General features: G+C 44.1%; 1 protein-coding gene across 1 annotated transcript in view; it reads right to left on the bottom strand.

The window, feature by feature from the left end:
* Positions 1–6,721: 6,721 nt before the first annotated feature.
* The window catches only part of PASD1 (PAS domain containing repressor 1), a 103,910-nt gene continuing 85,143 nt past the window's right edge, over positions 6,722–25,488 (bottom strand). The window contains exons 11-17 of the mRNA XM_015128424.3: positions 21,336–21,462; positions 16,810–17,030; positions 12,188–12,337; positions 11,614–11,811; positions 10,734–11,212; positions 9,217–9,478; positions 6,722–7,394 (exon numbers count right to left, since the gene is read on the bottom strand). Coding sequence (XP_014983910.1) covers positions 7,275–7,394; positions 9,217–9,478; positions 10,734–11,212; positions 11,614–11,811; positions 12,188–12,337; positions 16,810–17,030; positions 21,336–21,462 — 1,557 coding nt within the window. The 3' untranslated portion in view covers positions 6,722–7,274. The remainder of the gene's footprint in view (positions 7,395–9,216; positions 9,479–10,733; positions 11,213–11,613; positions 11,812–12,187; positions 12,338–16,809; positions 17,031–21,335; positions 21,463–25,488) is intronic.

The raw sequence follows: 25,488 nt of genomic DNA, 5'->3' as shown, positions 1-25,488 counted from the left end.
TGCATGATGCTGCCTACCTGAGCTGGAGCCTACTGTATCTACCACCAAATTGGTGGCGGTGGGGTGTGTGGGGCAAGGACAGATGAAACCATGAATCTGAGACACAGATAAAGGAACTTCCTTTGTTTGCACCCATCCTGTGCTCTTGTCCATGTCTGGGCGCTGGGCAATGCCCCAGCCCTGAGCAACCCTGGGAAGCTGACTCTTGAGTGTTATGGGGGCACCCTGAGATATGGCACCAAGAATGCCAATCTATGTGCTGGCCCTGAAGAGCCATCAAACATCTTTCCCAAGGCTGGTACCATAGGTTATAGTGTTAGCGGCTGGCCCTAATCTAGAGGGCTCCTAGAGCTAAGGGCCCTGAGCCTGGAAAAGGTGTCTGTGCCTAAGGAGGGGCATGGGAAGGCTCTGGTGGAGAGAACCCATTGACCACCAGATCTCCCCTGATGCCTCCTATAAGCCCAGACCATGCTGAGCCTGGGAACAGAAGAGAATGGAGACTGGACAGTCATCTGTTCATTTATTTACTTCCTCATTAATTCACACTTTCATGCTCCCTTCCCTGTATTAGTGGAAGAAACAGACAATTATGTCTAAGGTGATAGATGGAAGAAAGGGAGGATTCAGGCAGAGTGTGTGTGTTAGCTTGGGTGACTCAGAGGATGGAGGTGCCTATCAAAGACAGGAAGCAGTGCAGGAGTTAAAGGAGGGGAACAGTGTGCTGATAAAGACCAGAAGAGAAGACCCAATTGGCCCGAGAAGAGAGAGGGGGAGGTGAATGCAATAAGGGTGAAGATGCCATCTTCCAGGAAGATGTGGTATGGCCATCTTCCAGGAACCCATGTTGTATCTTCATCAGAGCTGAGAAGGAGGACATAGGGCTCAGAATGGCAGGGAGACAGACTGACATTTGTTCTCTCATTCATTGGTTCCTTGATCCAGGAGGACCTCTGGATTCTAGCCTCTCAAGTAAGTGTCTTATCTTTGTCCCCATGTTCCAGTGAGTCAGCAGAGACAGGGAGTGGTAAAGTGATTTGCCCAGGGTTTCACAGCAGGTGGGTAGCAGGTAGAAGCCTAAACAGTCAATGCCTTGCCTCCACTGGCACCACATCCCACATGGAAACTGGTGGGCACTGCCTACTGACAAGTGAGGGGAACAATAAAAGACCAGTACTGAACTCAGTTCAAGACCCCCGTCTTGAGTCTTCTGCTGTCCCATTACCCCTTTTGCAGGCAGTCCCAGGTTGCCTTTCCTAGCAGATGGCATGTCCAAGGTTCGGGGTGTAAATGGCCTCAAGAGCATGGCTCTTACCTAGAGCCCTGAGCCTCTTTCTCTGCTGAAGTCCGCCCCACTCCTAGTCAGCCAAATTTCCAGCCTCTCTCCCACCTACTTTCCCCACAGGGTAGAACTGGAAATAGATTGCACACTTTCTAAATACTGCAATTTGTCTGTCCTGTCTGCCGACCTTTGCCTCTCTGTAATTGACATGTTTTGATTCTGCAGGGTTGTGGGTTTTGTTTCACCACCAAGGTGATCAGGTGGTTAATTACCCTTTGACCTTTGGGGTCAGAGCCTCCATCTGGGCAGGAAACATCCATGGCTCCAGGAGTTTTGGGCCTCTTGGCATTTAATTGTCACCATCAGTTCCCCCTACAGTTCCCCACAGCCCCCATCTCCCTGCAGTGGTCCTGACTTCCGTGTGCCACAAAGGGATTTGCAGAGGCTAACTGGAGCCACTACCAGGGATGCTCACCAACTTGTGTGCAGTGCTTTGCACTTCATGACTTACACCCTGCTGTCTCATCTACCAAGTTCCCTTGTGCCCCAGACCCATAGGAAAGTTGCAGTCCCAGGGCCAGAACTGCACCCCCACTGCAGGGCATGCCAGCAGGTCTGACAGACCCTCATTGAGGAGCTCCTCCCTGAGGAAGAGCTGCAAGGTTTCTGGTTAATGTTCAGAAGCTTAAGAAGGGCTCTACCTAAATAGAAAATGAGCACTGGAGGAAGGCTTTCCTGGGGCCCGGGAGCTGTGAACATTCATAGAGGGAAGGCTTACCTGCAAGGTACTGGGGGCATCCAAGATCTGTCCCAATCTCTGCCCACTGTAGCTCAGTCTAGAAGGGCAATGGCATGCGTGTTCCAAGTGAGGTACAGGTGGGGGTAGGGGCACATGGAGCAGGGCTCCTTCCCAGCAAGGCTCTGCATGGTGGTGGGCAAAGGTTGAAAATATAGAGCTGGGAGGCAAGGGCATAAGAGCACACGGAATAGTGACAAATGTACAAGGGCAGAAAGGCCCAGGACTTCTATGAAACCCAAGGGCTCAGGAGACTGGGTGCAGAGTGCATGACTGGAGGAGAGAAATGCAGCTGCAGAGGAAGAGGGAGGCCAGGCCAGGTGGAGAACCTGGATTCTATTTGATAGGCAATGGAGAAGCACTCAGTGCTGTCTTCCCTACCCATTAAAACAAACCAAACAAAAAAATTCCAATTATTTAATATCCCCTAGGGAATATTTAATTTGGTCCTAGCTATAAACCAGTCTTCATTAAGGTTGATGTAGCCCATTTTTAGAGATGCAGGTGAAGTTTACTGCAGTCTCCACTGAGGCTAGAGACACATTCCAAGGCCTTGATGGACCAGCTCCCTCCTTTCACCTCATAGGCAGTGTGGCCTGAAGCTGCAGTTCCCAGTTCCCATGTCTGCCTGGCTCACTTCCTGTCACAGTAGCCCTTCTTCTCCAACCTTTCCTTCCCAGTGATTTTGGCAGAGATGAACAAAACTCATACCCAAGAACATTCTATAGCTGCCTTCCTTTTCATTGTCTTCAAAATATGCTTCAAAACACACTGAAGACACCACAGTGGGCATCAGCCGATGCTGTGGTGTGTGCTGCAAACATGAACTGGGGCTGGTAGTTTTAATAACACTCTTCCTTCTCTATTAGAAAATGGGCTTGGGAATAGGAACATTTATGAATGTTTGATGTGTTTTGAAAACATGAATATTCAGTTTTAAGGCTGTGTATGCAATATTCTATTATGTACATACAGACTGAGTGCTGCTCAGTGAGGACTGCTGTACTGCCCACCTGGGAATGAACTGATGTGGAGGTCGAGGTGGCTGTTTCTGGAAGCTCTGCCATGTGTGGTGGCTGGCCTACCTCTGTCATGTTCTTCCAGCTTCCCCTACCGTACCAGCCCACATGCAAATGCAACTCTTACACTTTTCCAGACAGGTGAAGCCAATCTGGCTTTACCCCTTCATGCTGGAGGGGTAAAGAAATCCAAACTGAACTACCATCAAGCTATTTGGGCATGAAAGGGGACCAGCACTTCCTGTTTTCAATCTTGGGGTTGCTGGTGGCTGTGTTGAGGGTTGGAGAAAGGCCTGGGCTTGGGCCTCCTTTTCTGGCATGACATTGGATCTGCAGGTGCTGTCAGCAGTTCCTCTGGAAGGAAAGGAAGAGGGGAGGGATGGGTTCCTGCTGCAGGATCCCTGTACCAACAAACTCACAGTGCTTTGGACCCTCTGGGCCTCTACCTACCCCATCAAAGGGGAAGCTTGTGTGGGCTGGGCAGCTAGAGCAAGGGAGGAGTTCACAGCATCCCAGCAGAGGGCAGGAACCTCTGGGAACAGGCAGCCCTTTTGGCCCAAGTCAAGTTCCCAGCCATCTAGTAGTGTGTGGGCCACTGTGCTCAGGGCATGAGGCAGAATGCCACTGGCACTCTGGGGCCACCCAGGAAGGAGGCTGCCACCAAGGAGAGCCCATCAGCGAAGGCCAGTGGTGTCGGAGATGGGGTCCTGCACTCATGGACTGCTGCATCTTCTTATTTGCCCTCCCAACTTCTCACCCGGTGTCTGCCTGGCCTTGGGCTGCTGGTGAGACAGCTCATAACCCACTGTTATCTCCTTCACCCCAAGAAGAGCCTGATGGTAAAGATGGGGTGCATTGTGTGCATGCAGTGTGTGAGGCTAGAAGGCCAAGGGACAGAAAATGTTTGTCCTGAGTAGTTTCAGGTGAAGCGTCCATTTGACGATTTCCCTTGTAAAACTTTGTGGTATGAGTTCCAGAGTCCCCCAGAGCCTCATGGAGCAGCCTAGCACAGACCATGGGGACAGCCATACTGCCTCCTAGTGCGAGCTGTGACCCTGAAAGCTTGGTCTGTGACAGGTCTTCTTGACCCAAGTTGTTCCCAGACTTCTCTCCTACCCTGGGCAAGGCTGGTACAAGCCCCGCTGCTTAGTTTTCACACTGCCATCCTTTTGCTTCGTCTGCCTCTCCCAAAGCCCTGGACTGAGGGTTGACGGCTTTCTCCCTGGCCCTCTGGAGCTGGGGGAGTTACGGCTTGTGCCTGGGACAATGAGCAAAAAGATAAGCACCAACGGACTCTAGGCAGAGCTACTGATCTGCCAAGGGAGCCAAGCTAAGGTGTCCAGGCCAGGAACAAGCTGGAACGGGCCTGCCAGCAGCACCACAGATGCCTTGAAGCAGGCATTCGACCCTGGAACTGCCTAAGAGGTCGCGGAGAATTCACTCACCACAGTCTGACTTTAGTAATTCACAAAACAACTGGGCAATCCTGCACAGGAGTGCTCATTCTGGGCTTTTGGCCCCTGTAACCCCTTCTTACCTCAATCCTAAGATGGGTTGTCCTTGGAGCTACTCCTGGGAGGATTCCTAGGTAAAAGCAGACCAAGGCAGCCACCAAACCCTCTGGTACCCTGGCTGCAGGGCTGAGCTAAGAGTTAAGCAGTCGACCACAGACTCCCCCAGTTCAGATAAACCCTAGCCCAGGCACACTCTATAAACACTGAATTCAAACAGTAACCCCAGCCTAATGTCTCCAGCCTAGCCGGTTTCACAGTGCCTCTCCCTGAGGCTCTTTCAGCTCTACCATTCCATTCATGTGTCCTCATCTGCTGTAAGAGCTAGATTGGAAAGGCATTATCTCCTCCAAACTCCTTTTCATTCAGATAGAGAAAGTGAGGCCCAGAGAACTTAGGTGACTCTCCTAAGGTAAAACTGGGCCTGTAATGGTGGGAACTACTGATGCTGCACAGTAAACCCCTGAGCCTCCCCTGTAGTCAGAATGCTAGCAGGCTGGCTGAGTAGCTGGAAGGGCTTCACATATCACTACCACCATCCCTTCCCCTGCTCTGGTTCTAGGCCTCTATTGTGCATGCCAGCAGTCAGTGCCCTCTCACTCCCTTGCACACCTTCCTCACTCCTCTGACAGGTGTGGCTTGGTTTTCCACATGTGTGGCCCTGCACACTCTGGCAGGAGGGGAGGAGGTGGCAGGTGTGGCTGCTTCCGCCTCTGAGCTGGATTTGGCCTGTCAAGAGAGTTCCTGCCAACAGCCAGGAATGCCAGACACTTTCAACTCTGCCTGTCCAAAGTCACAGAGGGTATAAAGAATACCCCCAAACTCTGCTTGTCTCTACTGGGTGCCAGTTACCTGGCTCTTAGGAATGCTCTGCATCTGATGATTACAAGGAGAGGTATACCTCTATGTGTCAAGTGGCTGACTTTTGACAACCAACTGAGCCATCAGCTGCCCCTTCCCAGTGTCTGCAAAGGACACACCTGAGAACAGCCTGTGTGTCTTCATCAGCTCAGGGTGCCCTAACAACATACCACTGACTGGGTAGCTTCAGCAACAAACATGCATTTCTCAGTTCTGAAGGCTGAAAAACCCAACATCAAGGCTTTGGCAAGGTAGGTTTTGTCCTCGAGCCTCTTCCCTTGGCTGGTAGGCAGCCACAATCTCGCTGTGTGCTCACATGACCTCTTGTGTGTGTGTGCGTACGTATGTGTGTGCATGCGCCCATGTGCACGCGAAGGGGCTTGGTGGGCACAGAAAGCTTCCTGGTGTTTTCTCTTTTAAGGGCACTAATCCCGTCATGATAGTCTCACCCTAGTGACTTCATCTAACCTTAATCACCCGTCAAAGGCATCCTCTTCAAACACTCTGACACTGGGTAGTTACAGCTTCAATATATGAATTTGGGGTGGGGCACAAACATTGTCTATAAAACCATGGTAGAGATCACACTTCCTAAGGAATCTCTGGCTCCTCCTGTGATGTGAGGCCTAATGTGCCTCCTTTATTTTAACTTGCCACTAGAGACTGGGGTCTCCTTTGCTTTCTCCAATCAATGGTTCATTACCTTAAGAAAGGCACACAATGATCTCTGGTTTGGCTATCCGAACCTCTCTCTGCACCATGCAGACAACTGCGAAGATGTCCTTCTTGGTGCCTGACTTGTAACCAAAATCATTTTCCCTCTAGGGGGTACCCATATCCATTAAAAAGTCTACTGATGGGAGAGAAAGAACCCACATATAAGGGGTATGGGTACACTGTCCTTTAGTGTTCAGGCTTACTTCTGAAGTAATATGTGAGGCACAAACACCATCTACCCTGAGAAGGTAGCCCCTAGGCAAACTGTTTCAGAGTTCAGTGGTCCTGTGGCTGCCCTTGGTGTCAATGAAGGAGCCAGCATGCCTGAGCTACACAAAGAAAAGCTACACAGCGTGCCTGGGCACACGGCCATGTGGGAAGGCAGCAGTCGCTGGCCTCTGCAAATGTGGCATGGAGCTGAGGTGTGAACAAGAGACTGAGCAGGGTCCGCAAAAGGGGCCTAACTGTAGGGAACGAGCCCTTCACCAGGGACCTTGGCACAGTCGGGTTCCAAACGTCACACATCAATTCACAAAGCTGCAGTGAACGAAAATGTTTATTAAGCAAGGAAGCCATAATTATTTTAGCTCTTAAGCGCCTCCATTGAGCTGATTTCAGGTTCCTTTAGTTGGAGTCCCATTCTCTCTGGGCTTCTCCAACAAGACTATGGAGGGGAGGCAGGGCTTAATCATCAGGGTCAAGACCTCAGAATTATTGTGGCTAAGACAAAACACCCTCTAGATTTACTAGATTGAAAAGCACTCTGGCATTTTTTTTCTTTTTTTTGTGTTGAAAACTTTGATCAGACTCTTGGCCGGCCACCTTCCTGTGGTAGAACATGGATATACAAAGCTGGGCAGGGCAGATGAGACATCAGATCCAGCTGTGGCTGGCTGCTGTCACACCCTAAAATACTACAGATCACAGGCTGCCTCTGCAGCATAACTTCCAAGAAACAGGCTGTGCTTCACAAACAATTACAAACATAACCTATCAGGAAATGAGTAAGTCTCTACCTACTAACTTTATGCACCTTGAAGGTCCCCTGGCCATGCAGACCTTATTGGCCTGCCCCCTCCCCCCATTTCCCCTCATGAGTCACACTGCTCCGCAGGCATCAAGTATCTCATTTGATCTGACTGGTATGCAGCAGGGCCTTGGAAAGCCTGTGGACCAGGAGGCCCCTCGACTCCTACCTCAGAAACTTGCACCTGCCAAGAAAAAGTGAAACAAGGTGGAATGTTTTGCTAGAGTTTGTGGGCCCATTTTTTGGTGGTGGGAGGAACCCTTTAGTTCGAATACGCAAGCTGCTGAGAAATACCTCTTTGGAATATGAGCCTGCAAGGTGATGGTAGACAGGGGAGCTACAAAAGATGAGGTTCCTCTCCTCTTCTCTCTCCCAGCAGCATCTTGGCTTAAAGAGCAGTGGAAGCAGACTCAGGCTTTCTCAAAGTTGCTTAAGGCTCCTGGGTCTGTGTCTGGCCCTCCCTCGTCCAGCTTCTCTGCCAGCCATGGCTGGCCAAGGCCACGAGCCTTGGATCTTGGGCTCAGTCATTTCTATGCTTACTCTGATTTGCAGCTACTTGGCCCACTTTAACAAAGTGACAGGAGAGGTACCAACCCACACTGGGGTGTGGAGGAGGGAGAAGGAATAGATACAAAGATGGTGTTCAAACTATGGGCTGAGGGGGTCTTTCCTGGTTAAGGAGGAAGGATTCCTTGGGTTATATTGCAAGGTGATGTAAGATTTCAGTAAGTGGAATCCAAGGGGGCGGAGAAGACACAGGGAGCAAAAGGAGCAGGGCTGGGCTCTGGACAAACAGCTGGAGGCGTCTGGGGACCTGCAGGCAGAAAGGTCACAGAAGACAGTAGGGATAAGCCAGGACAGGGCAGTGAGGGCTGGGAAGCTAAGAAGAGGAGCTCGGGCTTCATCCTGAGGATAGCAGGGAGCCCCTGAGGATTTGTGGGCAGGGAAGTTCCGATACGGTCCTGCCCTTGGCTTGTTCCACTGCTTTCTCCCAGCTGAGCAACCTTGCAGAATCTGACTTTTCCCACTTCCCTGGGCAACGTGCTAAGCCTTGTGCTGGCTTGGTCTCTCAGGACCCCCTCTAGGTGGGAAAGTGCCTCAAAAATAGGCGTAAAAAATGTTCTCAACAAAGTCTGGCTTGGTAACGGAACCATAGGGACCTATTGCCCACTCTGATCTCTCCATGTGAGCAGTCCCTCTAAGTGACCAAGTTTCTAGCAGTACTGGTGGCACAGCTGGTCAAGGTGTATATGTGAAAATAATCACACATTTGCTTGCCTAAAATATTTAAACTCCTTTCTGCCTTAGCTTACTGTTTGTTCTGGTTTGGTTTTGTGTTTGAAGAAAAAAAAGGGTTAGGCTATAATAAGATTTTTAAAGCTAGAGTGAAAACACTTTTTGAAAGTTCCACTCATTCGTGAAATTGTGAGTGTGTGGTCCCCACAGGGCCTGCGGGGAGCAAAACCTGCTATGTAACTGCCATCTGGACGAGCTTCCATCCTGGAAACATGGCCACTGCAGATGGTCCACAAGGTAGGCCTGCCCTTCCAAATACGGGGTACTCCGTAGATGGATACCAAGCACATTCAACAGAGGGGCCCTAAGTTTATTTTTAGTACAAGGAAACATACCTACACGAGGTCCTAGATTTTGTAGCAGAACTAAAGATCCTAAGTCTAGAAGGAGGCTTGGGATCAGACGATAAGCTCAGATTAAAAACACGGCATGGCTCACTTTGCCCGTGTAACATAGTTTTGACAGAAGTTTCAGTCAGATTGCATCTAAGATCGACTAGGCCAGCTCACTTTTTTGAGGAACCTTGTAGAGAATATTTTTATTCAACAATGAGTAAAAGTTAGTCATGTGACTAACTGCCCTCAAATGTACTCAGCTTTGAAGTCTGGCTCTCACACACAGCATGCACTTGGGGTGTGTGCCTTATGTGGAAGGGGCCCAGAATCCCTCTTGACCTGCACTGGAGGGAAAAGGAGGAGGCTGTTGCATACCTGATGGTAGGGGGGTTGTCTGTGCAAGGTGCCCTGCTCATCGCAAGTCCAAGTATTCACTTGGACAACAACAGGACCGAGTGGATCAGACAGCTGTTGCCAAAGCTGGATGTAATCCTGTGGGGTCTCCAGGGTGCTTATGGTTGAGTCTGAAGTTATGGGAGACTGAGGAATGCTGGAAGAAGAAATTGTCTCAGAGTTTGAGGTATCTGTCAACGGCAGCTGGTTCATGGGGGGTCCTTGATACGCCTCAGGATAAAAACTGTAAGAGAAGAAAGCTGTTGCAGTGACGTGGATCTGGATATGATAACAGATGAGACACTCATGTGGTCATCAGTAGGTGCTTCAGGCACATTTGGTTTTGGTGGCCACACCATAGGATTCACTTGTTTGTATTCTCACTTTGGCCTGACTAAGATTCAACTTGTCAAAGTAAAGTGAATGTAGACACTGACAGAAATTACAATCCTTTGTCTCAACTGGTTTTATTTATGTTACTTGGACAGTCTTGGTCCTGCTACAACTATGCTCTCTGTGGTCTTGGAAAGTCATTTCACCTACTTTGAAAGCACTCAGGGAGCTAATGGCTGAGAGGAGACCGTAAGGCAGATTTCCAAACTCCAAATCCAGTGGTCCCTCCACAACCCTAAGCCTGAAAGTCTTGTGATCAATATAGATTTTTGAACCCCATCCCAGACTCTGAATCTCTACTTTCCAAATCCTCCTCAGGTGGATTCTGATGATCAGGTCAGGTGGGCAATAGGGCCCTAAAGCAGTCTACATGTCAAAGTCACTCATTCTAAAGCAAGGCCCAGAAGGAAGTCCAGAGAGCTTTGGGAAGGCTAGCATTCATTCAAAACTATTTAGTGGGCCCCAACTATATGCTAAGCAATCCTTTCATTGCTAGGCAGAACCTTCTCTTTCTAGCATTTGGAACTGAAGACCTTATTATTGGGCAGAAATGTGTTTGTGTCCTTATATTGCCACTCAGGACTTAGCCTTCATGTATTCTTGGCTGATCTTAGCAATCTAGCAATTGTTTCACACTCACTTCCCTCCTACTGTTCATAAATGACAGGGAGATACCTACACTTGGCCTACTGCAATCACCAGATTCCAGGAAAGTTAGGGAATGAAACTGGAAGCCCAGAAGTTATTCAGCTGTGGGCACAAAAGACTTGTCCATAGACACCCTGTGCAAGAGACTAGGCTTGGGGAATCCAACCAAGTGATTTCAAGGTTTGTGGGCTAATTACCTAGCACTGAGGCTTCCTTATCTAGTACTTTCTTCACTGGTACCCCTTTGTTCCATCAATGGATGCTCAGTCATGCACCACACATGCAGAATGATGATGGCAGTGGCCACAGAGAAGGTAAGTTGAGGGCAAGTTGTTATTGACAGGAGGGACGCTGGTGCCACACGGACAGGTTGTCTGTCTGTGGTCTCAGGCATGGGATCCAGCCATGAGGGAAAAGCAATAATCATAGCCACTATCACTATCCCATGCATGTCTTACCTTTGACTCTCATCTTCCTGTTGCCCACAGTTTTCATCTTGATAGAAGCCAGAGGACTGTTGTTCAGCTACTATCTGGATAGGAACAATGGGTTGGGTCTGTAAAAGCCTAACAGGGTTATTGCAGAGGGGCACAGATACGCCACTTGGGTTTTGCAGGCATATCTGCACCCTCTGATTCCCCACGATGACATTACGCTTCAGTGGCTGCTCTTGCAACTGCTGACTCTGCTGCTTCTCCTTTGGCTCTTTCTGCAGCATCTGCCCCTGCCGCTTCTTCCGCTCCTGCAGCTTCTTCTTCTTTTGCCACCTCTGCTCCTGCAGCTTCTTCTTCTCCTGCATTTTCTGCTCCTGCAGCAGCTTCTTCTCCTGCATCTTCTTCTGCTTCTGCACCTTCCTTTGCTCCCTCAGCTGCTGCAGCTGCTTTCGTAGCTGCCGCTGCTGCTCCTTCAGGCGTTGTTCTTGCTGCGCCAGTTGCTGCTGCATCAAAAGGCAACAGATAAAAGCACCCTGGTGTCTGCAAGAGCCCCCCAGAAATTTATTTAACACCCCCATTCAATTCTCGCAAAGCAAAAGGCAGCAACAGTTGAGCCTCTCTGCACATAGTGATCTGTGTGACTGTCTACTTGTTAGACTGGATACTAGTTGCAGCCGTGCACCTGGCAGCAAGAGTCTGCTAATCCAGCACATATGTACATGTAGGTACACATGGTCTAGTGTGTGCATTCAGGTCTAGGTAGCCCAGGATTTTTTACTATCTTGGGCAAATAAATTGCAGCCAACTGGATAGTCACTACCCCCTAAGGAGAACCAAGTGAGTCAAAGTCCTCAAGAAAACAAAATCCCCTTTCAGATACACAGTTAAAACAGCCTTTCCATACCTGGTTGAAGGCAACACAAGGCTCCTGAAGTTCCCCAGTGTTTTTGAGACAGTTGGATAAAGATAAACCGCAGAAACACTTGACCTCCTTGGGATGTGGGAGAGGCCACTTCACTTGCCCAGTGTGTTGTTTCTTGGGCACTGCCTCTGAAGATTGGAGATCAGGACTGACAATGTGGCATAATGTGTTTGGCTGCTTCTGTAAGGACACAGTACCACAAAGGTCTTATTCACAGTCCACACCTTTCCGTAGGGCATAAGACAAGCTGGGCATGGAGCAGGACTGCCCATAGGCAAGCCTACAGGAAGCCTTGGCTATATATAAGCCACATCAACCACTGCCAAGGCCTGGCTGGGCCAATCTCAGCTCTTGTAGTCAGGAGAAAAAGGGCAAAACTCTAAGTCCCTGCTGGAGATCACATTAGATATCCCATATCACCCTGCGGGCAGCAGCTGTCACTACTGGCAGGCACTACTGACTAACTCCTTAAGGCTTGCCAAGGTCCCTCTCTCCTCTTCCTTCTGCTACTTATATAGAATTGCTCTCTGACCTGAAACCTAGCATCCTCACTGACCTGAAGCTGATCCATCATCAATTCCAATGCATTCTGCTGGTTTTGGATGGCATCATGGAGCAACTGAGTCCTCTCTTCTAGCTGCTCCTTCAACTTCTTCATCAGTTCCAGTTCCCGGCTAATGATGTCGTAGGCAACTGGTGATGATGGCTGTGGGGAGAATTACTTATGGTTCATGTATAGCGACACTGGTTTCTCCAAGTCTTACCATCCTGTTTCACTTCAAAATTTCTGAAAGACTGAAAATGCAAAAGGTAGCTCTCCAATTCAGATTTCATTCATTACTAGAAAGTTTGAAAAAAATGGTTAATTTAGGAATTCTAGATAAGAAATGGACCACGAAGATTATTTAGCCTGATTCTTTTCCCAAAAAGAAAGAAGTGGAATTGACCCAGAGACATGAAGCAACCTGTCCAAAGTCCTTAGTGGAAGAGTCATGGGCCAGTGCCAAAGTATTCTGCTCCTGGGTCAAATCACAAATGACAGTCCACCAATAGGGCCCCTGTTAGCAATGCAATAATGAAAACCATCAACTGGCACTTCCTTTGTTCCAGGCACTCTTCTAAACATTGCATGAAAACTCATAGGTCTGATCTTCACAGAGCCCTGAAAAGCAGGTACTATTATTGTTCTCATTAACAATTATAGTACTTAGATGAACTCTCTTCTAGGTTCTGGAAATCTAATTTTAACTTGGATAACAGCTTCACATCTGGAAAGAAGCAAACGTGCAGGTTTATAAAGGTAGAGAGTGTGAGGCCGGGCGCGGCGGCTCAAGCCTGTAATCCCAGCACTTTGGGAGGCCGAGACGGGCGGATCACGAGGTCAGGAGATCGAGACCATCCTGGCTAACACGGTGAAACCCCGTCTCTACTAAAAAATACAAAAAACTAGCCGGGCGCGGTGGCGGGCGCCTGTAGTCCCAACTACTCGGGAGGCTGAGGCAGGAGAATGGCGTGAACCCGGGAGGCGGAGCTTGCAGTGAGCTGAGATCCAGCCACTGCACTCCAGCCTGGGCGGCAGAGCGAGACTCCGTCTCAAAAAAAAAAAAAAAAAAAAAAAGTAGAGAGTGTGTTATGGGGCAAATGATGCTCCAAATTGGCTGGAATAGAAGGAGTAAGGCAGGTCACATGTAAAGGAGAAGCCAGAGTTTTGTACAGGTTCAGGCAGCCAAGGAACTTGGATTTTATTCATCAGTCACCTGGTACTGCTGTTAGAAGATGTGTTCTACAATCCATATCTTATCAGGGATGTAACATGCTCAGATCTCAGTTGTAAAACATGCCTTCTGGCAGCTGTGCAGAAGATGAAGTGGTGGGAGAAAAGAAGCGTGGAGTTCGGGACAAGTCAATTAGAAGGCTGTGGGAGTAATTCAAGGTAGAGATAATAAGGGCATGGAACAATCCAGAGGTAGATGATATAAAAAGGAAGAGACATATTTGAGAGAAATTAAGAAAATAACAAATGCTGGTGAGGATGTGGAGAAAGAAGAACACTCATACACTGTTGGTAGGAATGTAAATTAGTACAGCCACTATGGAAAACACTATGGAGGTTCCTCATAGAACTAAAAATGCAACTACCATATGATCCAGCAAATCCCACTACTGAATATACACCAAAAGAAAGGAAATCAGTAGATCAAAAAGGTATCTGCACCCCCATATTCGTTGCAGTACTATTCACAATAGCCAACATTTGGAATTAACCCAAGTATTATCAACAGACAAATGGCTAAAAAATGTGTTATATATACACAATGGAATATTATTCAGCCATAAAAAGAATAAATTCACGTCATCTGCAGCAACATGGATGGAACTGGAGGACATTATGTTAAGTGAAATAAGCCAGGTACAGAAAGACAAATATCACATGTTCTCACTCATATGTGAAAGTTAAAAATGTTGATCTCACGGAGGTGCAGAGTAGAATGGTGGTTACCAGAGGCTAGGAAGGGAAGGTGGGAGAGGTGGATGAAGAGAAGTTGATTATTTGGTACAAAAATACAGTTAAACATTAGGAACAAGTTCTAGTGCTCAAGTAGGAAAATTAGAGTTAAAACAATTTACTGTATATTTTAAAATAGCTAGAAGAATTGTAATGCTCCCAACACAAAGAAAAAACAAATATTTGAAGTGATGGGTATCCTGATTACCCTGACTTGATCATTACACACTGTATACATGTATCCAAATATGTACCTGTATCCAAAACTATGTACAACATAATATATAGAGCGTATATATATACTATATATAGTATATATATAAAATATGAAAACCATCAATTGGCACTATACTATTATACTATATATAGTATATGTATATATATATACACATATACACACGTATAGTATATATAATATATACAACTATAATATATCAAAAATAAACAAAATTCTAAGAAACAGATTAATATCCAGAATATCTTAAAGTAAAATAAAGTTTAAAAAACAATAATAAAAAAGAAGCTGAGCTGGGTGTGGTGGCTCGCATCTGTAATTCCAGCTACTCAGGAGGCTGACGTGGGAGAGCTGCCTGAGGCTTGAGACCAGCCTGGGCAACAAAGCAAAAACCACAACTCTTTTAAAAAAAAAAAAGGTGGATGGGATTTCTCAACTGATTGGCTGAGAGGCTGAGAGGGACAGAAGAGAGATGAGATTCTTGGAAAATATCTTTCAAGGCTGAAGTAAGGCCTGGGAACAATTGCTATTTGCCCGGAACTGTGCTGAATACCATGCATATAAACAAGGTCAGAGAGCCACAGTCCTGATCGATAAAGAATTTACAATATTAATGATAAGAAAAAGGTACATATACTTGCAACTTCTAGAAACCAAAAATATACTGTGGTTCATCAGTACCCTTTATGAGTAATGTAAGTACATAGATGAGTTGAGAGAAAGAGAGAGAACACCCTACAAGTTGTTGTTTTCATCATTTGGAATAAAAATTATATATGTATTTTTAGTCCATTGAAAACTGTTCAATTTGTCCTTCTTTCACTATGCATTGTATGTCTCTTCCTATATGAAAGCAGACGTTCATTAGACCAAAAAAAAAAAAAAAAACCACACACACATGAACGCGCACGTACACACACACACACACCCCCCACACCCCTTTAAACTCAGGACTGGAAGAGACAAACCTTACAGGTTCTCACATCCTCTCACCCTCTCCAAGCAGAAATCTTCTCTGCTGTTCCTGGAAAAGGAGCTGCCAAGCATTGGCTCTAACCTTTCCATTGAAGGAGAGAGGACTTGCTATTTCAAGAGGTGACCTAATCTGTCTGAGAAGGGCTAATAGTGCCAGACTGCTTCCTTGATCCTCTGGAACCACATCTTCCACTTTATGATCCTTCAACTATTTGGATAAAGCTGTCCCTGTCCCTTCCCATTCTTCCCTTCTCAGTGTCTTCAGCAACTGATTAAGATGTCTTCCAGCCCCTTCCTCATCCTGGTCTCCATCTTTTGGATACACTCCAGGTTGTTGATACATGGCACCCAGAAATAAGCCTAATACACTAGCACATGCAGAGGCAGATGACACACATTCATTGCTGGTTATTTTGGTGATTTTTTAAAAGTCATACTTAAAAATTTAATTACAAGTTAATCCAAAAGAGAAGATAAACCTGTCAACAGCAAAAGAGAACCACAACTTTTTGGCATAATAAGGGCATAAATCAGGCCACAGCAGATTTTCACAGAAATTTCCTTTTAAATAGCTCAGAGAATTTTCACAGTAGTCTGCAAATCCCTGCAAGGCAAGACCATTTCAACATGGAGAAACTGAGACTCAGTAATTTGCCAAGGCCACACTGCTGATACTAAACTCAAACAATTGTGTTCTAGCCCTTAATTCTTTTCATTAGATGAGGATCCTTTTGACACGGAGTCACTCGTCTTAGGCTTGGTGATGAATGCACACAATTCCATGTAACTGACCATAAACTCACTAGCTTGGCTTCTAATCCTGATTTTAATAATCCTGTCTAACATAAAAGATGATTGTTCAAATCATGGTTATGTAAACACATTTCGGGGTAGAGGAACTACACAGTAGTTAATCCAATCATTTTGATTTGGCTTTGGACTGTACATTGGTACTGACGTTTCAAGGTTGGGTATATCTAACGACTCTGAAATGCATGTTCTAACCTAATAAAAATTCCACTGGGAAAACCTAGCTTGTGGTGCAGGAAGAGGGTTGGTATGGGTAGGCCAGAAGGTTGTCTTCCCTCTAGATGGTTAGTATGCTCTCACAGGTGATTAAAATCAGGGCTTTTAAAAATACCACCTTTTCTTAGTAGCTAAGCTTCCTATTTGGCTCAAACTTTTCCTCAAGTACAGAGTGTCCATGGGATTTCAAATTAAGAAGAGCACAGGGATTTGGTCTTACGTAGAGAACCTCCAATCTCCCTGTTTGTGAGGGTCCACTGAGTTCTCAGCTGCATCTGAAAATCCAGTACAACAGAAATAGTGACATAGTTTTGAAAAAGTAACAAACATACTTTCTGCAAAGTGAAACTGGTCACAAGAGTGAAAATTTGGGCTTTGCAAGGTTAGCTGTCTAGACAAACATGTGAAGCGAGTGAAGCGAGACTTTCAGAAGTACCTGAGCACTTGTGCCAGCAGCCCCCAGGTCCACTGAGTCCTTTGGATCCATCAGGCCTGCCTGGTCTAACAGGTCCACTGGGTTCTCTGGGTCCTGCTGGTCCATTGGGCCCTCCTGGTCCACTGAGTCCTCCTGGTCCACTGAGAACTCCAGGTCCACTGGGTCTGCCCTGTACAATGGATTCACCTCAGGCTCAACTTGAAAGTCCTGCAAGGATAAGGCTGAGGAAGAAAGCACAGGGGAGTTCATGACTTAAAAAGCAAAAGTACTGATGTTATCAAAAAGACTGTACGAGGGTCATTTTAGTCCATGTTAAGGATGAGATGTGCCAGGTGCCAGGAATCATTCAGAATATTGTTTTTAAAATCTGTTCATATTTGAAAATGAAGAAAAGAGAGAGAGTGTTTGAAATTACCACTGCCTATCCTCCAGCTTAAGCTAGTGCCTAAACCCACTGCATTTATTAGTGTCATTTCATTCATTATAAAATTATTTTGGCTCTACTTTTGGAGATTTAGTACCATCCAACTGATAAAACCAAATAAAATCTAGTCATAAATCACTTCTGAACAATTGGATTGCCCAGAATGTGGGACCTTGGGAGTGCTCAAAGTGCTCTGGGAGGTGTTATGACATGACTTGGCTTCAACAGCCCTGAAAAGGACAGTGGAGAACATTATTTGAATAATGCAAAATGGTACAGTTGTTTTTGAAAACCCTTTGTCAGTTTCTAATAAAGTTAAACACATACTTCCCAAATGACCCAGCAGTCCCACAACCAGGACTTGAAAACGTATATTCATACAACACTAAAACTTCTATGCAAATGTTTAATGTAGCTTTATTCATGATCAAAAAACACTTGGAAACAACCCAGATGTTCTTTTACAGGTGAATGAAGTGTTAAAACTTGATAAATTCATAAGATGTAGTACTACTCAGCAATAAAAGGGAATTAACCATTGATTCATGCAAACATGGATGAATCCTAAATGCATTTTGCTAAGTGAAAGGGGCTAGACCAAAAAGGCAAGATGTCATATGATTCCTCTTACATGACATTCTGGAAAAGGGAAACCTGCAGAGGTGAAATACAGATCAATGGTTGTCAGGGGATGGGAGACAAAGGTTGAGTACAAAGAGGGAGCACAAAGGAATTTTGGGGGTGATGGAACTATTCTGTTTGGTACTATGTTGATGGATACATGACTCTTTAACATTTGTCAAAATCCATAGAACTGTATATATCAAAGAGTGAATTTTACTGTATATAAATTTGAAAATAAATTGATCAGGAGGTAGGAAAACCTAGGTGAATATGCAGACTGTAACAAATGAATCTAATTCTATTACAAATAAATGACATATCCACAGTGATGGGGGTGAGAAATAAAGAAGCTAACGTAGGAACTTCGGAAAACAGAGGTTTGCCTGGATACTGCAAAGCTAAAGACCAAAAAAAAAAAAAAAATGCACACACAAATTAATTCCACATGGTAAATTTGTTCCTTAAGGGGTACAGGTTAGCAATTGTGAAACTACTTTTTATGAATGTTTATGTATTGGAAAAATCAATAAATATACTATACATAATGAGAGACAGATTTATCACTGTCAGAGATACAAATTACAAATAAGCAGACAGAAAAGGCTAGAATGAACCCTATGATACTGGGCTGGAGTAGGAAATATCAGTGAACTCCTGCTGCTGTTGTTGGTTGTTACACGCTGAAATAAATACAGATGGTTGTATATGGTTGCACAGGTTAGTATGAACAGACATCTTTCTTAGCTGTGTCTACTGAGAGGGTTTAGAAGTAGTGACATACCTGTAACAGTGAGTACAACTAGCACCCAGATCTTCGTTTCTAAATACCACTTTCCAAATAAAGGACCTAAATAAGGCTCCTTAAAGAAGGGGTTGATTTCAATGACAACATGTAATAACGGAAATAAGGAAGTGAAGGGGGAAAAAAAAGATGCAGACATGATAAAAGGACAAGGGAGCCAACCTAAAAGAGCCCCATGAGCCAAAGCTGGAGCAATTTTTTTTTTTAATGATGGTATTGGATTACAAACCAAATAATAAAAAAATGCCCATGAATACATCCTGATGTAAATGAATCTACGAATAAATGAATGAAAGAGAGACAAGGAACAACTCTTTCTTACAGCAAGATTGCAGCTAATAAATACACAAAAAATAAAGGATATAAAAAAATGGCATTAGAAGTAATTGCTACAGGCCAATTCCACTGATGATGCTACAATGTGAAGGAGAGTTTAAGGAGAAACAGGAAACATTATTTGCATGTTCTCAATGTAGCTCCCCTCAAATATTTGGTAAGTACAAAGGGGAAAACAGTATCACCTTTACCAAGCAATCAAGTTAACACCACCAGCAATAAAATATACCATCATGTATATTCTGATATGATGCACTAAGGAGGGCACATCACATCTGTGGTATTCTTTCCCAAAATGCAAGACCTCAATCTCATCTTGAAAAATCATCAGACGAGTCCAAATTGAGGGACATTCTGTCAAATACCTGGCCCATATCCTTCAAAAGTATCAGATGATAAAAAAAAGAAAAGCAAGACTAAGACACTGTCAAAGACCAGAAGAAACTAAAAACACATATTATTTAAATTCAATGAAAGATACTGGATTAGTTATTAGAACAGAAAAACAATTTTCTGGGAAAACTGAGTAAAGGCTGAAGCTCACTTAAAAGTATTGTATCAATGTTAAATTTTTAGTTTTGACAGTTGTACTGTGGTTATGTAAAATGTTACGTTAGGGGAAGCTAAATGAAGGTTATCCTAAATGGTATATTTCCCTTATTTTTCTATTTTTTTTCTTTGTGCTATTTTTGCAAATCTTCTTTAAGTCCAAAATTATTTCAAGATTAAAAGTTTGGAAAAGAGAAACATCTGGATTAGGCAGAATGAACCACTCTGTCACTTCCTATCTGCTCTTTGCAGCCTGGGGTTGCATATCTTACCAGGCTATGGTCATGAGCAAATTGTCCTTCAATCATAGCATGAGTTTGGGATGACCATTGAAAATATTTTGGAAAATTCTGGTTTCTGGACACTTCCAGTGTTTAGACCGTTGGCTAAATTCGTCTGCTTAACTCTTTTTCCACTAAAAGCCATTTTCCAAATCAGTTTAGCATTTTTTTTTTCTTTTTCTTTTTTGAGACGGAGTCTTGCTCTGTCATCCAGGCTGGAGTGCAGTGGCGCCATCTCGGCTCACTGCAACTTCCGCCTCCTGGGTTCCAGCCATTCTCCTGCCCCAGCCTCCCGAATAGCTGGGACTACAGGTGCCCGCTACCACGCCTGGCTAATTTTTTGTATTTTTAGTAGAGATGGGGTTTCATCATGGTAGCCAAGATGGTCTTGATCTCCCGACCTCGTGATCCGACGACCTCGGCCTCCCAAAGTGCTGGGATTACAGGCATGAGCCACCGCACCCAGCCCAGTTTAGCATCTTTTAATTTTCTGATTCCAAGTAAACAAAGCTACTAAATTATCTATAAGTGATAGTGAGAAACCTAGGAGTTACTTGACTTCTACCATATCAGCCATAAGCTGCTAGTCATCTCAGTATGCTCATTTTGTTGAAATAGTCATCTGTGGAAGGTTATAAGGATTTCTCCATCATTGGCTTAACAGTAGTAAACACAAATAATTCTCTATAGCAAAGTTACAATGGTAGGTCCAGATAAATAGGTTTAAAGCAATCAATCTCTTATAAATTTTAGAAATCACAATTATGAGTTCATGGAGTTTGACCTCTCCTGCCAAAAATCAATTGTTTTGGAAGGAATTTTTTAAACACAGCTTTGAGATTGACAGCAACAATGGAAAAGTTGTTAACTAAGAGTTTTAAAAGTGGAGATACTAACACTGGATTTAAAAACTGAAAAAAGTGAAATAAAAATTAAAATAGAGCTTACTACTTCTATATAAGATTTCACATACCAATTATTTATGATCAGATTAATTAGGAGATACGATTTGCATTATGCATACACCATTTTCTTAAGTTTTGTACTTTTTAAACAATTACAGTTATGAAAGGTCTTTAATATTGAAACTCATGAAAGAAATATCACTGTTTTTGAGAGACTCTCACTTTCCCCCTTTATTGCCATGAAAACTCAATAACAAGAGGTTTCTTTGGAATCCAAATACTGTGTGATAGCAGAATAGACTACATGAGTATAAAAAGATAAAACGCTATTCCTTCAAGGACTGAGATCCAGTGCCAATTTTTAGAAGATTAAAATTAAATAGGAGAAAAGACCATTTCCAAGCACTTGAACCTGTGATGAAATACTCATTTTTATTATTCTCAAATCATCATCTCAAATATTTACAGAAGATGAAGAAAGCTGGAATTCACTCTGTGATTTCACACTATTATAGAGCATTATATTCATTTGAAAAACTGTAACTACGCTGTTGGTCACTATTTTTCTTCTAATAGTCCCTATCCAAATGCATAAATGTACCTACCTGGAGATTCAGGAATAGTATACAGGGAAACTGTGCTGGAGCAATAAGTTGAATCAGAATCTACAAACATTACATGAACATTTTCTTGTGGTCCATACTGCTCAACCTCTGCAATATCGATTTGGTCCTGTAAATGTTCGAAAGAGAAATATAGGATATCGCATTTTGGAGTTAGAAAGAATAGGAAACACAGGCAGAATACAAACTTTGATGCATTTCACATCACAATTTCTAACACTGCTGCAATCAACTGAAAACCTAACAAAAAATCGTCATCAAATACCTCTTTAAAAATATTGCTGGAAGATAACAAGCAGAGATTATAGATGCCACAAGGTATACACTGACAAACTTAAGAAGAGAAACACAGTATACATAATACTAAAAATAAAGGCATCAAAAATGTTTATAGATCAAAAGGCATGGCAAAAACAATTCTGCCTTTCAGTGGTGTCAGTAGGATGCTGTCATGATAGTAGCCAAGGATGGTAGTCACCTCATCTCCCATTCCTCATTATTAGACCCAAACACACTGGCTCACAGACAAATGGGACAGCAGTGGGAGACCTGCACCACCATTGATAAGGCCATTTTCCCAGAGTTCCTGCACTTGCATCCTAAGCTTAGAGAAAGAAAAGGCCAACCGGGGGCTGTTTAACAACTATGTCTTTAGGCAGATTAAAGTTGAAAGTATTATTAGCAAAAGTACTTTTAGCAGAGAGGTGAAAAGGCCTCTAAGAGCTTCTAGTGCAATGTTCTCATTGGATAGTGTCAAAGAGGGCAAGGCCATACAGACAGACAGGAGCAGAGTGAGAGACAGAATCCACTGACTCCAAACCCAATGCTCTTTTTCCTAAGTCTGGCTACCTTTAAGCCATTTGTTGCTTTAAACTATATATGTATTTCTATTGAGTGATCCTGTCCTATTTCCTGAACAACTGGATCCTTTTTGAATAGTCTGTGGATCACTGTCCATTGAAATTTTTTTTTTTTTTTTTTGAGATGGAGTCTGGCTCTGTCGCCCAGGCTGGAGTGCAGTGGCCGGATCTCAGCTCACTGCAAGCTCCACCTCCCAGGTTTACGCCATTCTCCTGCCTCAGCCTCCTGAGTAGCTGGGACTACAGGCACCCGCCACGTCGCCCGGCTAGTTTTTTGTATTTTTTTTAGTAGAGACGGGGTTTCAACGTGTTAGCCAGGATGGTCTCGATCTCCTGACCTTGTGATCCACCCATCTTGGCCTCCCAAAGTGCTGGGATTACAGGCTTGAGCCACCGCGCCCGGCCCTGAAATTTAAGTACCTTGTTTAGCAGTGAAATATTTTACATCCCTGACAAAATATATATTTTTTTTTTTTGCTTTTGTTCTGGACTGGCTTAAGACACAGACCCATGGTGATTTTTCTACAAGGAATCTGTTTGTTGGATCACATCCCAGTATTTCAACTTCAGGAAATTGTGCAACCTCACTGTTCAAGTGACTATGTTTTATACTCCCTAAAATAAGTGATATGTTGCCAGGGATGTGACAATCTTTTCATTATTTACGATGATATTATGGTGAATCGGTATTCATTAAGAGGAGATATGACCTGTCTCTTTCCTCTTCCTTCTGTTCTTCTTCATAGCCATCTATCGATTTAATCACTAACTCTTTGCTTTCTGGATTATTTTCAATAGAAATTTATATTCTCAAATGTTAATTAAGATGTCCACTTTTGGGCATTCATATGTTTGGGCTTATCAATATAAATGCAGTGAGCTTAAATTAACTTAAATGACAGCATTATGTGCAGTAATGGTAATTGGCCTGGAAAAAAATAAAGCCAAGAAACTACTTTGGAAGCAAAAAGATACCAGCTTAAAATGCAATTAGGACTAAGGTGAAAAAGCATGCATGGAGATAGGAAGACAATCAACATGCTTTTACAGTTTTGAGTGGAGTTTTTGATTCACCTTTATTCCGTAATTGTCTCCACGATTAGTATGCTAAAGGATTTGAAAAGAGAGGCATGGGTTTTGAGGCTGGACATAAAGTAGGCTTCAAATGCAAACTCCAATACCTGATGGTTATGTAAACTGCAAATATGTAGGGGGAGAGGGGGAAGAGGGCATTCAAGAAGTTTGTCCCCAAATCTTTGCATTTTCCCTGTGGTGGCTTATTGTTAAAGTGCTCTGACTAATTTTTAGGAGATCCTTGCATTTTACTTTTTTGGAGGTGGTGGGCGAAAGGCCATAGGGCTTCCAATCAAGACAGCAGATTGGAGAGACATGGGGAAAATGCTAGATAAAATAGAGCAGAATTTTTTAAAAAAAAATACACTGAGTTTAGAAATCCTCTCTGGACCTCATCTCTTATTTACCTGCCACCCCACTTATGTGATTTCCTTTATAGCAAAACTTCTCAAAAGGATTTTTTTATATACAATGTCTCCAATTCCACCATCTTCTCTTAAACCTACTGTGATCAGACATTATCTCCTTGAACCCCACCATACTCCACCAAAACTTTTGTCAAGTTTAGCAACGATCTACAGGTCCTAACTCTAATGGTCACTTCTCAATTGTCCACCTATCTAATCTATCAGCAGTATTTGACATTGTTCATCATTCCTTCTTCCTGTAAATACTTTATTCACTTTGCGTACCTCCTACCTCACTAGTTACTTGTCAGTCTCTTTTGCTAATTCCTCCTTTTTCTCCCCTAATTTCTTAACTTTGGGTGTACTTCAAGGCTCAGTCCTTGGTCCTTGTTGCTATCTACCTTAGTGACCATCTTCCAGGCTTACAGCTTTAAGACCATCCATACTGATGATTCCCAAATTCAAATTTCCAGTCCAGTATTACATCTCCAGTTGGATGACTAATGGGCATCTCAGTCATAAACATTTTCAAAACTAAGTCCCTGATATTACTCCTCCCCTCAAAGAAAACACCATTGGCTAGGCACAGTGGCTCATGCCTATAACCCCAACACTTTGGGAGGCTGAGGTGGGAGGACTGCTTGAGCCCAGAAGTTTGAGACCAGCCTGGGCAATATAGTGAGACCTTGTCTCTACAAAAAATTTAAAATTAGCTGAGTGTGGCAGTGTGTGCCTGTAGTCCCAGCTACTTGGGAGGCTGAAGTGGGAGGATCATTTAAGCCTGGAAAGCAGAAGTTGCAGTGAGCTGACCATACCACTGCATTCCAGTCTGGGCAACAGAGTGAGAGACCCTGTCTCAAAAGAAAAGAAAAAAGAAAAGAAAAGAAAAGAAAGAAGAAAGAGAGAGGAAGGAAAGAGAGAGAGAGGAAGGAAAGAGAGAGGAAGGAAGGAAGGAAGGAAGGAAGGAAGGAAGGAAGGAAGGAAGGAAGGAAGGAAGGAGAAGGAAGAAGAAGGAGGAGGAGGAAGGGAGAGAGGGAGGGAGGAAGGAAGGAGGAAGAAGGAAGAAGGAAGGAAGGAAGGAAGAAAGAAAGAAGGAAAGAAGGAAAGAAAGAAAGAAAGAAAGAAAGAAAACATCCCTAAGCTTGTGAATTCTTCCCATAATTTTTTCCATCTTAGTTAATGCAACATTATCCCATCAGTTGCTCATGTCAAGTACCTTAAAATCATCCCTAACTCCTCTCTTTTTCCACACCCCTCATCAAATGCCAACAAATTCAAGGGCTCTTCCTTCAAAATATTTTCAGAAGGCGGGGCACGGTGGCTCATGCCTGTAATCCCAGCACTTTGGGAGGCCGAAGCAGGTGGATCACCTGAGGTCAGAAGTTCAAGACCAGCCTGGCCAACACAGTGAAACCCCGTCTCTACTAATAATACAAAAATTAGCCAGGTGTGGTGGCGGGTGCCTGTAATCCAGCTACTTGGGAGGCTAAGGCAGGAGAATTGCTTGAACCTGGGAGCCGGAGGTTGCAGTGAGCCGAGATGGCGCCACTGCACTCCAGCCTGAGTGACAAGGGCAAAACTTCGTCTCAACATACATATATATACACACACACACACACACACACACATATATATGTGTATATATGTATTATATGTATATGTGTGTGTGTATATACACACATATATATACACACACATACATATATATGCACACATATATACACACACACACACATATATACACATACATATATATTTTCAGAATCTGACCACTTCTCACAACTTCTACGGTTA

The sequence above is a fragment of the Macaca mulatta genome, chromosome X (assembly GCF_049350105.2).
Source record: "Macaca mulatta isolate MMU2019108-1 chromosome X, T2T-MMU8v2.0, whole genome shotgun sequence".
Lineage (NCBI taxonomy): Eukaryota > Metazoa > Chordata > Mammalia > Primates > Cercopithecidae > Macaca > Macaca mulatta.
Note: the sequence above shows the minus strand (reverse complement) of the source record. Positions and strands in the feature narration are given on the sequence as shown.